Below are 15577 nucleotides of genomic sequence, written 5' to 3' on the forward strand. Positions count from 1 at the left end.
TTCCTTCAAAATAGTCAAATGGAACAAGTTAATCATACAGAATATTAAGAGTAGTTAATACTATTTCGTAGCATAATATGAACTCATTTATTAAAGCTTTTTCTTCATATTAGCGTTTTATAAGTTTAAATTCGGGTAGTACCTACCCGTTAAGTTCATACTTAGTAGCTAATATACAATTCAACTACTACAATTCTATATGAAAAACTGATTATAATAATATTTCACGTTCAAACTTTTATACAATATTTTACAAACTTACAATACCGCTTATTTTACATAAAGCATGAAATATAGCACACAATAACTTTGATACAAGATAGTTGTAAAGATAATTCTAGCTAGTACACAAGTCGTTCAGCAAAGGCAATAAAGACACATAATTCATACGTCCAGAAACAAGTCATGCATTCTGGTTTTACTAGGACTACTTTCCATCCTTGGTCTTGTGGAACATAACCGTTATGGCCGTTGATAAGACAGCGTGTTGTAATGTAGTCAAAGGGACGAGGGTTACATAATGATCAACAGTCTCGTAATAACTTAAAAACCTCATTTCTTACCCCAATTACCGACTCCGTCACTTGTGGGAACGTTTTGTTTAATAGCTGTAGCCCGATGTTCTTTTTCTCACTTTGGTGAGAAGTGAACATTACTAACCCATAAGCATAGCATGCTTCTTTATGTTGCATGTTAGCCGCTTTTTCTAAATCATAAAGTCCTATATTCGGATACATTGAGTCAAAATAATTTCTTAACCCGTTGCGTAAAATAGCATTTGGGTTCCCCGCAATATATGCGTCAAAGTAAACACATCGTAACTTATGGGTTTCCCAATGTGATATCCCCCATCTTTCAAACGAAAGTCTCTTATAAACCAAGACATTCTTGGAACGTTCTTCGAATGTCTTACAAACTGATCTCGCCTTAAATAGTTGTGCCGAGGAATTCTGACCGACTCTAGACAAGATTTCATCAATCATGTCTCCGGGTAGGTCTCTTAAAATATTGGGTTGTCTATCCATTTTGTGTTTTTAAACTGTAAAATAGACAAGAGTTAGATTCATAAAAAAATACTTATTAATACAAGCAGTTTTTACATATATCATAAAGCATAAGCACACTATATTACATATATTACACCACACGAATACAACTATCTTATTCCGACTCGCTCGTTTCTTCTTCTTCGGTTTTGGTTAGTTTTGCCAAGTTTCTAGGGATATATGATGTTCTCCTAATACTAGCTGTCGTTTTCCACAACAGTTTAGAAAAACATGGTGGTTTAGAGGTTCCCGGGTCATTGTTACCACTTAAGGGCTTCGGGAGTTGACGATACATATAAAGTTCATCGGGGTTGGAATTAGATTTCTCTATTTTTATGCCCTTTCCCTTATTATTTTCTTTTACCTTTTTAAATTCAGTTGGGGTAATTTCTATAACATCATCGGAATTCTCTTCGGAATCCGATTCATTGGAGAATTGGTAATCCTCCCAATATTTTGCTTCCTTGGCGGAAACACCATTGACCATAATTAACCTTGGTCGGTTGGTTGAGGATTTTCTTTTACTCAACCGTTTTATTAATTCCCCCACCGGTTCTATTTCCTCCTCCGGTTCCTCCTCCGGTTCCTCCTCTTCCGGTTCTGATTCTTCTTCCGGTTCTGATTCTTCTTCCGGTTCCTCTTCGGGAACTTGTGAATCAGTCCAATATATATTCGACTCTTCGTTATTATTAGGTGAGTCAATGGGATTTGTGCTAGAGGTAGACATCTATCACACAATATCAAACATGTTAAGAGATTAATATATCACATAATATATACATGTTAATAATATATAGTTTCCAACAAAAATGTTAAGCAATCATTTTTAAAGAAAACACGGTCGAAGTCCAGACTCACTAATGCATCCTAACAAACTCGATAAGACACACTAATGCAAATTTTCTGGTTCTCTAAGACCAACGCTCGGATACCAACTAAAATGTCCCGTTCTTATTGATTAAAAACGTTCCATATTAATTGATTTCGTTGCGAGGTTTTGACCTCTATATGAGACGTTTTTCAAAGACTGCATTCATTTTTAAAACAAACCATAACCTTTATTTCATAAATAAAGGTTTAAAAAGCTTTACGTAGATTAAATGATAATCTAAAATATCCTGTTTACACACGATCATTACATAATGGTTTACAATACAAATATGTTACATCGAAATCAGTTTCTTGAATGCAGTTTTTACACAATATCATACAAACATGGACTCCAAATCTTGTCCTTATTTTAGTATGCAACAGCGGAAGCTCTTAGTATTCACCTGAGAATAAACATGCTTTAAACGTCAACAAAAATGTTGGTGAGTTATAGGTTTAACCTATATATATCAAATCGTAACAATAGACCACAAGATTTCATATTTCAATACACATCCCATACATAGAGATAAAAATCATTCATATGGTGAACACCTGGTAACCGACATTAACAAGATGCATATATAAGAATATCCCCATCATTCCGGGACACCCTTCAGATATGATATAAATTTCGAAGTACTAAAGCATCCGGTACTTTGGATGGGGTTTGTTAGGCCCAATAGATCTATCTTTAGGATTCGCGTCAATTAGGGTGTCTGTTCCCTAATTCTTAGATTACCAGACTTAATAAAAAGGGGCATATTCGATTTCGATAATTCAACCATAGAATGTAGTTTCACGTACTTGTGTCTATTTTGTAAATCATTTATAAAACATGCATGTATTCTCATCCCAAAAATATTAGATTTTAAAAGTGGGACTATAACTCACTTTCACAGATTTTTACTTCGTCGGGAAGTAAGACTTGGCCACTGGTTGATTCACGAACCTATAACAATATATACATATATATCAAAGTATGTTCAAAATATATTTACAACACTTTTAATATATTTTGATGTTTTAAGTTTATTAAGTCAGCTGTCCTCGTTAGTAACCTACAACTAGTTGTCCACAGTTAGATGTACAGAAATAAATCGATAAATATTATCTTGAATCAATCCACGACCCAGTGTATACGTATCTCAGTATTGATCACAACTCAAACTAGATATATTTTAGAATCAACCTCAACCCTGTATAGCTAACTCCAACATTCACATATAGAGTGTCTATGGTTGTTCCGAAATATATATAGATGCGTCGACATGATAGGTCGAAACATTGTATACGTGTCTATGGTATCTCAAGATTACATAATATACAATACAAGTTGATTAAGTTATGGTTGGAATAGATTTGTTACCAATTTTCACGTAGCTAAAATGAGAAAAATTATCCAATCTTGTTTTACCCATAACTTCTTCATTTTAAATCCGTTTTGAGTGAATCAAATTGCTATGGTTTCATATTGAACTCTATTTTATGAATCTAAATAGAAAAAGTATAGGTTTATAGTCAGAAAAATAAGTTACAAGTCGTTTTTGTAAAGGTAGTCATTTCAGTCGAAAGAACGACGTCTAGATGACCATTTTAGAAAACATACTTCCACTTTGAGTTTAACCATAATTTTTGGATATAGTTTCATGTTCATAATAAAAATAAAACTTTTAAATCAAAGTTTATCATAGTTTTTAATTAACTAACCCAAAACAGCCCGCGGTGTTACTACGACGGCGTAAATCCGGTTTTACGGTGTTTTTCGTGTTTCCAGGTTTTAAATCATTAAGTTAGCATATCATATAGATATAGAACACGTGTTTAGTTGATTTTAAAAGTCAAGTTAGAAGGATTAACTTTTATTTGCGAACAAGTTTAGAATTAACTAAACTATGTTCTAGTGATTACAAGTTTAAACCTTCGAATAAGATAGCTTTATATGTATGAATCGAATGATGTTATGAACATCATTACTACCTCAAGTTCCTTGGATAAACCAACTGGAAATGAGAAAATTAGATTTAGCTTTAAAGGATCCTTGGATGGCTCGAAAGTTCTTGAAGCAGAATCATGACACGAAAACAATTTCAAGTAAGATTTCCACTCGAAATAAGATTGTTATAGTTATAGAAATTGAATTAAAGTTTGAATATGATTATTACCTTGTATTAGAAAGATAACCTACTGTAAATAACAAAGGTTTCTTGATCTTGGATGATTACTTGGAATGGATTTAGAAAACTTGGAAGTAAACTTGTAATCTTGGAAGTATTCTTGATTTTATGAAACTAGAACTTTTGGAATTTATGAAGAACACTTAGAACCTGAAGATAGAACTTGAGAGAGATCAATTATATGAAGAAAATTGAAGAATGAAAGTGTTTGTAGGTGTTTTTGGTCGTTGGTGTATGGATTAGATATAAAGGATATGTAATTTTTTTTCATGTAAATAAGTCATGAATGATTACTCATATTTTTGTAATTTTATGAGATATTTCATGCTAGTTGCCAAATGATGGTTCCCACATGTGTTAGGTGACTCACATGGGCTGCTAAGAGCTGATCATTGGAGTGTATATACCAATAGTACATACATCTAAAAGCTGTGTATTGTACGAGTACGAATACGGGTGCCTACGAGTAGAATTGTTGATGAAACTGAACGAGGATGTAATTGTAAGAATTTTTGTTAAGTAGAAGTATTTTGATAAGTGTATTGAAATCTTTCAAAAGTGTATGAATACATATTAAAACACTATATGTATATACATTTTAACTGAGTCGTTAAGTCATCGTTAGTCGTTACATGTAAATGTTGTTTTGAAACCTTTAGGTTAACGATCTTGTTGAATGTTGTTAACCCATTGTTTATTATAACAAATGAGATGTTAAATTGTTATATTATCATGATATTATGATATATAATATATCTTAGTATGACGTATATACAGTTAAATGTCGTTACAACGATAATCGTTACATATATGTCTCGTTTCGAAATCAATAAGTTAGTAGTCTTATTTTTACATATGTATTTCATTGTTAATACACTTAATAATATATTTACTTATCATTTAACATAATTAACCAAGTGTATCAATATCTTAATATGATTCATATGTACCTAGTAAGACGTTTTTATAACGATAATCGTTATATATATCGTTTTTGAGTTTCTTAAATTAATAGTCTCATTTTTATGTATATAACTCATTGTTAAAATACCTAATGAGATACATACTTATAATAAAATCATGTTAACTATATATATAACCATATATATGTCATCGTATAGTTTTTACAAGTTTTAACGTTCGTGAATCACCGGTCAACTTGGGTGGTCAATTGTCTATATGAAACCTATTTCAATTAATCAAATCTTAACAAGTTTGATTGCTTAACATGTTGGAAACACTTAATCATGTAAATAACAATTTCATTTAATATATATATAAACATGGAAAAGTTCGGGTCACTACACTACATACCAACAATAACTCCGAATCTTGCAATGCAGCTAACGGTGCAAGAAATCGTGTAGGATGCACCTACAAAGAATTCACTGCCTGCAAACCTTTGGAATTTGATGGAACCGAAGGACCGATTGGATTGAAACGGTGGACCGGGAAGGTCGAATCGGTGTTTACCATAAGTAAGTGTACTGAAGAGGACAAAGTGAAGTACGCTACGCATACCTTCACAGGTACTGCGTTAACATGGTGGAATACCTATCTAGAGCAAGTGGGACAAGATGATGCTTACGCACTACCGTGGTTAGCATTCAAGCACTTGATGAACGAGAAGTACCGCCCCAGAACCGAGGTCAATAAGCTCAAGACAGAACTTAGAGGGTTACGAACCCAAGGATTTAATATTACCACGTACGAAAGACGATTCACAGAATTGTGCCTATTGTGTCCGAGAGCGTTCGAAGATGAGGAAGAGAAGATCGACGCGTTTGTGAAAGGATTACCAGAAAGAATCCAAGAAGATATAAGTTCACACGAGCCCGCCTCCATACAACAGGCATGTAGAATGGCTCACAAACTAGTGAACCAGATTGAAGAAAGAATTAAAGAACAGACTGCTGAAGAGGCCAATGTGAAGCAAGTCAAAAGAAAGTGGGAGGAAAACGGTGATAAGAATCACCAATACAACAACAGCAATTACAACAATAATCGTAACAACTATCCCAACAATCGCAACATCAATCGCAACTACAACAAACGGCCCAACAACAACAACAACAGCAACAGCAACTACAACAATCATCCCAACAACAATAATAACCGTAACAACAACAACAATCAGTAGCAGCTATGCCAAAGGTGTGAAAAGTATCACTCGGGGTTCTGCACCAAATTTTGCAACAAGTGTAAAAGAAATGGTCATAGCGCAGCGAAGTGTGAGGTCTACGGACCAGGGGTTAACAGAACGAAAAGAACAAATGGTGTCGGAACGAGTAATGGCGGAGCAAGTAGTGTCGGAGCAAGTTATGCCAATGTAGTTTGTTATAAATGTGGAAAACTGGGCCACATTATTAGAAATTGCCCGAACCAGGAGAACACGAATGGACAAGGCCGCAGAAGAGTTTTCAATATTAATGCGGCAGAGGCACAGGAAGACCCGGAGCTTGTTACGGGTACGTTTCTTATTGACAATAAATCTGCTTACGTTTTATTTGATTCGAGTGCGGATAGAAGCTATATGAGTAGAGAATTTTGTGCTAAATTAAGTTGTCCATTGACACCTTTGGATAGTAAATTTTTACTCGAATTAGCAAATGGTAAATTAATTTCAGCAGATAATATATGTCGGAATCGAGAAATTAAACTGGTTAGCGAAACATTTAAGATTGATTTGATACCAGTAGAGTTAGGGAGTTTTGATGTAATAGTTGGCATGGACTGGCTGAAGAAGGTGAAAGCAGAGATCGTATGTTATAAAAATGCAATTCGCATTGTACGAGAAGAAGGAGAACCCTTAATGGTGTACGGAGAAAAAGGCAACACGAAGCTACATCTTATTAGTAAGAAAAGGTTGCTATGCTGTTCTAGCACACGTTGAGAAAGTACAAACTGAAGAAAAGAGCATCAATGATGTTCCCGTCGCAAAAGAATTTCCCGATGTATTTCCGAAAGAATTAACGGGACTACCTCCACATCGATCTGTTGAATTTCAAATAGATCTTGAATTTCTCGTGCTCCTTACAGACTCGCACCCAGCGAGATGAAAGAACTGCAAAGCCAATTACAAGAACTTTTAGAGCGTGGTTTCATTCGACCAAGCACATCACCGTGGGGAGCTCCTGTTTTGTTTGTCAAGAAGAAAGATGGTACATTCAGGTTGTGTATCGACTACCGAGAGTTGAACAAACTTACCATTAAGAACCGCTACCCACTACCGAGAATCGATGACTTATTTGATCAACTACAAGGCTCGTCTGTTTATTCAAAGATTGACTTACGTTCCGGGTATCATCAAATGCGGGTGAAAGAAGATGATATTCCAAAGACTGCTTTCAGAACACGTTACGGTCATTACGAGTTTATGGTCATGCCGTTTGGTTTAACTAATGCACCAGTTGTGTTCATGGACCTTATGAACCGAGTGTGTGGACCATACCTTGACAAGTTTGTCATTGTTTTCATTGATGACATACTTATTTACTCAAAGAATGACCAAGAACACGGTGCACATTTGAGAAAGGTGTTAGAAGTATTGAGAAAGGAAGAATTGTACGCTAAGTTTTCAAAGTGTGCATTTTGGTTGGAAGAAGTTCAATTCCTCGGTCACATAGTGAACAAAGAGGGTATTAAGGTGGATCCGGCAAAGATAGAAACTGTTGAAAAGTGGGAAACCCCGAAAACTCCGAAACACATACGCCAGTTTTTAGGACTAGCTGGTTACTACAGAAGGTTCATCCAAGACCTTTCCAGAATAGAAAAACCCTTGACTGCATTAACGCATAAAGGGAAGAAATTTGAATGGAAGGATGAACAAGAGAAAGCGTTTCAGTTATTGAAGAAAAAGCTAACTACGGCACCTATATTGTCATTGCCTGAAGGGAATGATGATTTTGTGATTTATTGTGACGCATCAAAGCAAGGTCTCGGTTGTGTATTAATGCAACGAATGAAGGTGATTGCTTATGCGTCTAGACAGTTGAAGATTCACGAACAAAATTATACGACGCATGATTTGGAATTAGGCGCGGTTGTTTTTGAATTAAAGACTTGGAGGCACTACTTATATGGGGTCAAAAGTATTATATATACCGACCACAAAAGTCTTCAACACATATTTAATCAGAAACAACTAAATATGAGGCAGCGTAGGTGGATTGAATTGTTGAATGATTACGACTTTGAGATTCGTTACCACCCGGGGAAGGCAAATGTGGTAGCCGACGCCTTGAGCAGGAAGGACAGAGAACCCATTCGAGTAAAATCTATGAATATAATGATTCACAATAACCTTACTACTCAAATAAAGGAGGCGCAACAAGGAGTTTTAAAAGAGGGAAATTTAAAGGATGAAATACCCAAAGGATCGGAGAAGCATCTTAATATTCGAGAAGATGAAACCCGGTATAGGGCTGAAAGGATTTGGGTACCAAAATTTGGAGATATGAGAGAAATGGTACTTAGAGAAGCTCATAAAACCAGATACTCAATACATCCTGGAACGGGGAAGATGTACAAGGATCTCAAGAAACATTATTGGTGGCCGGGTATGAAAGCCGATGTTGCTAAATACATAGGAGAATGTTTGACGTGTTCTAAGGTCAAAGCTGAGCATCAGAAACCATCAGGTCTACTTCAACAACCCAAAATCCCGGAATGGAAATGGGAAAATATTACCATGGATTTCATCACTAAATTGCCAAGGACTGCAAGTGGTTTTGATACTATTTGGGTAATAGTTGATCGTCTCACCAAATCAGCACACTTCCTGCCAATAAGAGAAGATGACAAGATGGAGAAGTTAGCACGACTGTATTTGAAGGAAGTTGTCTCCAGACATGGAATACCAATCTCTATTATCTCTGATAGGGATGGCAGATTTATTTCAAGATTCTGGCAGACATTACAGCAAGCATTAGGAACTCGTCTAGACATGAGTACTACCTATCATCCACAAACTGACGGGCAGAGCAAAAGGACAATACAAACGCTTGAAGACATGCTACGAGCATGTGTTATTGATTTCGAAAATAGTTGGGATCGACATCTACCGTTAGCAGAATTTTCCTACTACAACAGCTACCATTCAAGCATTGAGATGGCGCCGTTTGAAGCACTTTATGGTAGAAAGTGCAGGTCTTCGATTTTTTGGAATGAAGTGGGGGATAGACAGATTACGAGTCCGGAGATAATACAAGAAACTACCGAGAAGATCATCCAAATTCAACAACGATTGAAAACCGCCCAGAGTCGACAAAAGAGCTACGCGGATAGTAAAAGAAAAGATATAGAGTTTGAAATTGGAGAAATGGCCATGCTTAAGGTTTCACCTTGGAAAGGCGTTGTTCGATTTGGTAAACGGGGGAAACTAAATCCAAGGTACATTGGACCATTCAAGATTATAGATCGTGTCGGACCAGTAGCTTACCGACTTGAGTTACCTCAACAACTTGCGAATGTACATAACACTTTCCACGTCTCGAATTTGAAGAAATGTTTTGCTAAAGAAGATCTCACTATTCCGTTGGACGAAATCCAAATCAATGAAAAACTTCAGTTCATTGAAGAACCCGTCGAAATAATTGATCGTGAGGTTAAGAGACTTAAGCAAAACAAGATACCGATTGTTAAGGTTCGATGGAATGCTCGTAGAGGACCCGAGTTTACCTGGGAGCGTGAAGATCAGATGAAAAAGAAATACCCGCATCTATTTCCAGAAGATTCGTCAACACCTTCAACAGCTTAAAATTTCGGGACGAAATTTATTTAACGGGTAGGTACTGTAGTGACCCGAACTTTTCCATGTTTATATATATTAATTGAGATTTATATTTACATGATTAAATGTTTTCAACATGTTAAGCAATCAAACTTGTTAAGACTTGATTAATTGAAATAGGTTTCATATAGACAATTGACCACCCAAGTTGACCTGCGATTCACGAACGTTAAAACTTGTAAAAACTATATGATGACATATATATGGATATATATATAGTTAACATGATATTATGATAAGTAAACATATCATTAAGTATATTAACAATGAACTACATATGTAAAAACAAGACTACTAACTTAATGATTTTGAAACGAGACATATATGTAACGATTATCGTTGTAACGACATTTAATGTATATATATATCATATTAAGATATATTAATACATAATGATATCATGATAATGTAATAATTTAACATCTCATTTGATATAATAAATATTGGGTTAACAACATTTATCAAGATCGTTAACTTAAAGGTTTCAAATCAACACTTACAAGTAACGACTAACGATGACTTAACGACTCAGTTAAAATGTATATACATGTAGTGTTTTAATATGTGTTCATACACTTTTGAAAGACTTCAAGACACTTATCAAAATACTTGTACTTAACAAAAATGCTTACAATTACATCCTCGTTCGGTTTCATCAACAATTCTACTCGTATGCACCCGTATTCGTACTCGTACAATACACAGCTTTTAGATGTATGTACTATTGGTATATACACTCCAATGATCAGCTCTTAGCAGCCCATGTGAGTCACCTAATACATGTGGGAACCATCATTTGGCAACTAGCATGAAATATCTCATAAAATTACAAAAATATGAGTAATCATTCATGACTTATTTACATGAAAACAAAATTACATATCCTTTATATCTAATCCATACACCAACGACCAAAAAAACCTACAAACACTTGCATTCTTCAATTTTCTTCATCTAATTGATCTCTCTCAAGTTCTATCTTCAAGTTCTAAGTGTTCTTCATAAATTCTACAAGTTCTAGTTTCATAAAATCAAGAATACTTCCAAGTTTGCTAGCTTACTTCCAATCTTGTAGAGTGATCATCCAACCTCAAGAAATCTTTCTTATTTACAGTAAGATATCTTTCTAATACAAGGTAATACTCATATTCAAACTTTGATTCAATTTCTATAACTATAACAATCTTATTTCGAGTGAAAATCTTACTTGAACTGTTTTCGTGTCATGATTCTGCTTCAAGAACTTTCAAGCCATCCAATGATCCTTTGAACCTAGATCCATTTTTCTCATTTCCAGTAGCTTTATCCAAAAAACTTGAGGTAGTAATGATGTTCATAACATCATTCGATTTATACATATAAAGCTATCTTATTCGAAGGTTTAAACTTGTAATCACTAGAACATAGTTTAGTTAATTCTAAACTTGTTCGCAAACAAAAGTTAATCCTTCTAACTTGACTTTTAAAATCAACTAAACACATGTTCTATATCTATATGATATGCTAACTTAATGATTTAAAACCTGGAAACACGAAGAACACTGTAAAACCGGACATACGCCGTCGTAGTAACACCGCGGGCTGTTTTGGGTTAGTTAATTAAAAACTATGATAAACTTTGATATAAAAGTTGTTCTTCTGGAAAAATGATTTTTCTTATGAACATGAAACTATATCCAAAAATCATGGTTAAACTCGAAGTGGAAGTATGTTTCCTAAAATGGTCATCTAGACGTCGTTCTTTCGACTGAAATGACTACCTTTACAAAAATGACTTGTAACTTATATTTCTGACTATAAACCTATAATTTTTATATTTAGATTCATAAAATAGAGTTCAATATGAAACCATAGCAATTTGACTCACTCAAAACGGATTTAAAATGAAGAAGTTATGGGTAAAACAAGATTGGATAATTTTTCTTGTTGTAGCAACGTGAAAATTGGTAACAAATCTATATTAATCATATCCTAGCTAACTTATATTGTATTATACATGTATTCTAATATATTATGTAATCTTGGGATACCATAGACACGTATGCAAATGTTTTGACATATCATATCGACCCATGTGTATATATTATTTGGAACAACCATAGACACTCTATATGCAGTAATGTGGGAGTTAGCTATACAGGGTTGAGGTTGATTCCAAAAATATATATACTTTGAGTTGTGATCTAGCCTGAGACGTGTATACACTGGGTCGTGGATTGATTCAAGATAATATATATCAATTTTTTTCTGTACATCTAACATTGGACAACTAGTTGTAGGTTACTAACGAGGACAGCTGACTTAATAAACTTAAAACATCAAAATGTATTAAAAGTGTTGTAAATATATTTTGAATATACTTTGATATATATGTACATATTTGTTATAGGTTCGTGAATCGACCAGTGGCCAAGTCTTACTTTCCGACGAAGTAAAAATCTGTGAAAGTGAGTTATAGTCCCACTTTTAAAATCTAATATTTTTGGGATGAGAATACATGCAGGTTTTATAAATGATTTACAAAATAAACACAAGTACGTGAAACTACATTCTATGGTTGAATTATCGAAATCGAATATGCCCCTTTTTATTAAGTCTGGTAATCTAAGAATTAGGGAACAGACACCCTAATTGACGCGAATCCTAAAGATAGATCTATTGAGCCTAACAAACCCCATCCAAAGTACCGGATGCTTTAGTACTTCGAAATTTATATCATGTCCGAAGGAGGATCCCGGAATGATGGGGATATTCTTATATATGCATCTTGTTAATGTCGGTTACCAGGTGTTCATCATATGAATGATTTTTATCTCTATGTATGGGATGTATATTGAAATATGAAATCTTGTGGTCTATTGTTACGATTTGATATATATAGGTTAAACCTATAACTCACCAACATTTTTGTTGACGTTTAAAGCATGTTTATTCTCAGGTGAATACTAAGAGCTTCCGCTGTTGCATACTAAAATAAGGACAAGATTTGGAGTCCATGCTTGTATGATATTGTGTAAAAACTGCATTCAAGAAACTTATTTCGTTGTAACATATTTGTATTGTAAACCATTATGTAATAGTCGTGTGTAAACAGGATATTTTAGATTATCATTATTTGATAATCTACGTAAAGTTTTTTAAACCTTTATTGATGAAATACATGTTATGGTTTGTTTTAAAATGAATGCAGTCTTTGAAAAATGTCTCATATAGAGGTCAAAACCTCGCAACGAAATCAATTAATATGGAACGTTTTTAATCAATAAGAACGGGACATTTCAAATACTAGGGTTCTTATCTACAACTTGAAGATGATGAAGAGAAGATGATTTCTTCACAAGTTTTCACACTCTCAACTTATCTTACTTCTAATTGCGCAAAATCACCAACTTCTAGCTTCAATTTTGAAGAAAATTAAAAACTCAAAACCTCCTTGGTTGCTTCTGCTCGTCACCTACTTCCCTTTCTCTCAATTTCTCTCTTTTAATTTTTGTTTAAGTGTAAGATATAATTTAAATTCTCTAACTTTGTATTTTAAGTTTGGGAATTTTACACTTTTAGTCCCTAATCTTTAATAACATTACACTTTGCCCCTTTAAATATCATGGATGTTACATATATGTATTTAGATGTTTGACAAAATAGCTTAAACTGTTAAAATAAAGTGTAAAATGGTAAAATCTATGAGCTTTTTTCCAAACGCTACTTTTATTAACCTTTAGTTTTTTCCATTCGTCTAAAAACTTTAAACTAGTTAAACAAACGAAGATTTTTATTAAATACGAGTTTTTTCAATAAAACTAAAGTTAAAAGTTTAAAAAAGCTTTCAACCAAACATGCCCCTAATATGTTCCCGATACATTTATGTTGCTTAAATCTCTTTACATATCTTTAAGAAATATTACAAATATAGACGTTGTTTAACTCTCAACACTCGAAAGAATATTATTAACACACTCTAAACGATATATGTCTATTATACAATATCGGAGTCACTCTAGGCATTACTGAATCATCGAATTTTCTCTGAACGATTTATATGGACTCAAAATACAATCATCAATTTATGCCATCAAACGCACGAAACATGTATTTGACTAAATAATACATATACAAACATTCAAAAAATAATAATATCATTCCATTCAAAAAAGAAAATTCATTACAAACACCACAAAAGTCTTACAATGTTAAAATATGAATTGTCAAAAATATATATTTTAATTGCAACCACCAAACGTAAATCTTGCATAATCCTAATCCATTATCCAAAAAGACAAAAAGCAATGACGTCAGCCGTGCTTTCCAAGATTATACATATACGGAGTACAATATACAAGTTGCAACATAACTTCACGTGCCTAAAATCCCACTATCATTATTAAGCTTCCAAGAAACATCCATTTTCAATTCTTTTAACTTTGTAAATCATCATCCGTACCAGATGCACGCACCTTCCCCACTTCACACACCTATTTATATCTTCATTTTATTCTTCAACTGAAAACGTCTGATATTTTCCTCAAATTCTAAACAAATACTCACAACACATTTTCGTTACTAAACAATGATGAAAAATAACAGTTTCGAATCTGATTTTTCCCTTTTCCAAAATATTAATCGTTACTTATTAGACGATGATTCAACCACTAATTTCGGCGACATGTCTTGCCGTACCAACACTTTATACCCGTGTTTTTCGGACACGTGGGGCGAATTACCACTAAAACAAGATGATTCCGAGGATATGTTAATTGCTCGGTTTCTAAACGAGGCTTTGGAATTCGATTTTCCGCCGGAATTTATGCCGGAGACGGTGACACTTGTAAAACCGGAGCCGGAGATACAAATGGGGTCACCGGAAATTTTGAGTTATCAACCGGGTTTGATGCCGGAGATTGTGGGAGTGAATGGGGTAACGCAGGAAAAGGGTAAACATTATAGGGGTGTAAGGCGGCGGCCGTGGGGTAAGTTTGCGGCGGAGATTAGAGATCCGGCGAAGAATGGTGCACGTGTGTGGTTAGGGACGTTTGAGACGGCGGAAGATGCGGCGGTGGCTTATGATTTGGCGGCGTATCGCATGCGTGGTGCACGTGCTTTATTGAATTTTCCGTTGAGGATTAATTCTGGTGAGCCGGAGCCAGTGAGGGTTAAGTCAAAACGAAGGTCAACGTCGCCGGCGAGTTTGTCGGAAGAGCGATCACCTAAAAAGAGAATGAAGGTGGAGCATTGTAATTGATAGATACAGCCACACATTCTGTGTAATTAATGGATGTTTTGTGTGGATCATTGACAAATTTATTGTATTATTTATTTTTTAAAAATAAAAATACAATTTACTTTCTTTGATTTATTTTATGAACTTTTAACGATAATTTTAGATTGTTTGTTAAAGTGCTTTAAATATTCTTTACTTCGTGCATTTAAATAACTGTCATTAAGATGTCATGTACTATATACTTATAAATGTTAACGAACAATTATAAAAATTGTTTAATTTTTTATTTTTATTTTTTTATTATATTTAGCACAGGAATTTTGCACTGTACTTAGTTTCAAAGGTTAACACAGCTTGTATAAGCATAAGCAAAAAGTTTAAAAAAGTGAAGTATGATACATAGAAAAATATCTAAAATTTTGATTGATTGAGAAACGCGGCATTGATCTTTGACACATTACTCTGTTCATTATGT

The 15577-nt window shown here is 34.2% G+C and overlaps 1 protein-coding gene across 1 annotated transcript; it reads left to right on the forward strand.

The window, feature by feature from the left end:
- The first annotated feature begins 14400 nt into the window (after positions 1–14400).
- On the forward strand, positions 14401–15300 carry LOC139843240 (ethylene-responsive transcription factor 1A-like). Its single transcript, XM_071833308.1, has one exon. It carries the CDS (start codon positions 14452–14454, stop codon positions 15121–15123), a length of 672 nt encoding a protein of 223 aa, XP_071689409.1. The 5' UTR covers positions 14401–14451; the 3' UTR covers positions 15124–15300.
- The last annotated feature ends 277 nt before the right edge of the window (positions 15301–15577 follow it).

The sequence above is a fragment of the Rutidosis leptorrhynchoides genome, chromosome 4, assembly GCF_046630445.1.
Source record: "Rutidosis leptorrhynchoides isolate AG116_Rl617_1_P2 chromosome 4, CSIRO_AGI_Rlap_v1, whole genome shotgun sequence".
NCBI lineage: Eukaryota > Viridiplantae > Streptophyta > Magnoliopsida > Asterales > Asteraceae > Rutidosis > Rutidosis leptorrhynchoides.